General features: G+C 44.7%; 1 protein-coding gene across 1 annotated transcript; it reads left to right on the forward strand.

Moving 5' to 3' along the window:
- Window positions 1-296: 296 nt before the first annotated feature.
- Window positions 297-2,016, forward strand: LOC141436281 (uncharacterized). Its single transcript, XM_074099186.1, has one exon. The coding sequence runs from the start codon at window positions 687-689 to the stop codon at window positions 1,185-1,187; it is 501 nt and encodes a 166-aa protein (XP_073955287.1). The 5' UTR covers window positions 297-686; the 3' UTR covers window positions 1,188-2,016.
- Window positions 2,017-2,232: the final 216 nt, after the last annotated feature.

Below are 2,232 nucleotides of genomic sequence, written 5' to 3' on the forward strand. Positions count from 1 at the left end.
TGTACTTAAACACTGGTTTAAATTTTATCGAATAAACGCCTGACGGAATGAAATCTATCCTGGATTCTCAGCCATGGAGTGCTCGGGTTACATACAGCGTGGTGAATAGAGCAGATTAGATGGTTATCACATTGCACCGGAACGCGGTCAACGGTGCTGCGGTTTTAGACTTTGACTGCAGAATCTTGATTTGTACACAACAACTAGGTACATGGTATAACAGATTTCGTTGCTCCGCAACCATAGCAGGATGCGGTGGCACTGTGATACGCCTTATTTGCATAATTAATCCGATGGATGTGACGGCGCGTCGATTGTCAAACCTATCAAATCAATACTTAGAGAGGGTAGGACATAAAATAAGTGACACATTGTCCTACTGCCTCTAGCGTAATGCAGAACACTGGTGCAGTTAAAAAAAAGGAGGTAGTCAAAAGGAGAAAAAGGTTGTTTAGACAGCGGTGTAGAAAAGGAGAAGTATTAAAAGGAATTAATCTGTTTTTGCATCGAGTGTTAGCACCACGTGTTCTGCAGAACGCTTTATGTGATTGTTGTTTCTTTATAAGTATAGTGTTGGTTGATTTAACGATCAGATTATCGTACTGGTACTTTATTAAAAAGTGTGGAACATTGTTGTGCGTGTTTATGCTCCTCGCCCGATAACCCACGTTACCGCAAAGACGATCATGGATGTAACAGAGGATCCTCCTGTGTCTTTATCAGAAGTGGGATCCGGAGGGCCTCGCTCTGAGGAAGTTATAAACAACAGTGCGTCGGCATCTACCCCAAATTTGTTGCTGAATATGGAGACGTTGCTCACCCGTATGTTGACCGTACCACAGCCGCAAGCAACACCAGCAAGCGGAATAGCTACACAGTTAGTCAAATTTGACCCTGACAGCGCTGAGGCGGACGTAGAAGGTTGGTGCAATGTTACCGAAATAATTGTGAATAGTAGACAGCTCGAGGGTGCAGAATTGTTACTAGTGCTCACCCACGCGCTGCGCGGTAGAGCTGCTACGTGCTTAACAAAGCTACAGCTTTCGCAATTAACATGGCCGCAAATCAAAGAATTGCTTATAGCAAAATTTTCAAAACCCATGCTGCCTCAAGATTATTTCGACGAAATTCTACGCTTCCAAATCGGAATAAAAGAAACAGCATACGAAGCGGCCATGCGTTTGTGAGGCTACGTTGAACGTATGCCGAGGGTTAAAATGGAAGAAGACATGATAACAGGCCTCGTGACGTCCGTGCTATCACAAAAGGATAGTACTATTCGTAGAGAACTCTTGTCTCACGTTGTACAAACCAGATCACAGTTGTGTCGAGTGCTCAATGGTATCTCTATTAAAAGAAAAAGTGAAGGTTATGACGGCTACGATCTTGAAGCAAAAAGATCACGCTTCAATGAGCCACGTTCCGCAAATTTTACAGGATCTTGTCATCGCTGCGGCATTATTGGCCACAGAGCAATTGATTGCCGTAAACGACGCGATGAACCGGATACTTTGAAGAAATTCAGTGACAAGACACACAAGACCTCCGAGAAAACATTATCTTCGACCGTTATCTGCTTTGCATGCGGTCGCTCAGGACACGTCGCCTCCGCGTGTGCAGAACGAAAAGGAAGCGGCAGCGGCGGAGCACCCGCGGTAACCAAAGAAGTACACATCTGCGAGCGAAGAGCGGCTAAGGGGACGCTGACCACATCACTGGGTGAGACCGTTTCCTTTCTCTTTGATAGTGGATCTGCGTGTTCGTTGGTGAAATATAGCGTATCTGAGAAGTTGCCGGGTACTATGCACAACGATTTAGTGCACCTTACAGGTATAGGTAAAGAGAGCGTAGAGAGTACATCCCAAATCTCAAGTAACGTTGATATCCAAGGCATTAAATTATCAATCCTTTTCCACATAGTCCCAGATAATGCTATATCTGAACCAATGTTAATAGGAAGGGACCTGCTAGACTTAGGTGTCGATATCAACATTAGTAGAGATCTAATTTCATTTTCATTACTTGCCAAATACAGCGATTATTTTATCGATGGTGTACCGACTCGTCGCGTGACAACAGGAGTGCTTCGTATCGATCCCATTGACCCTCATAAAACCGTGCAAAGACGTCCCTACAGGTTGTCTCCTTCCGAAAAGGACATCGTCAAAGAAAAAGTGCAGTCGCTTCTGGATGCAGGTGTCATTCAAGAGAGCTCATCGCCTTTCGCTAGTC

Source organism: Choristoneura fumiferana, chromosome 16, assembly GCF_025370935.1.
Source record: "Choristoneura fumiferana chromosome 16, NRCan_CFum_1, whole genome shotgun sequence".
NCBI classification, from domain to species: domain Eukaryota; kingdom Metazoa; phylum Arthropoda; class Insecta; order Lepidoptera; family Tortricidae; genus Choristoneura; species Choristoneura fumiferana.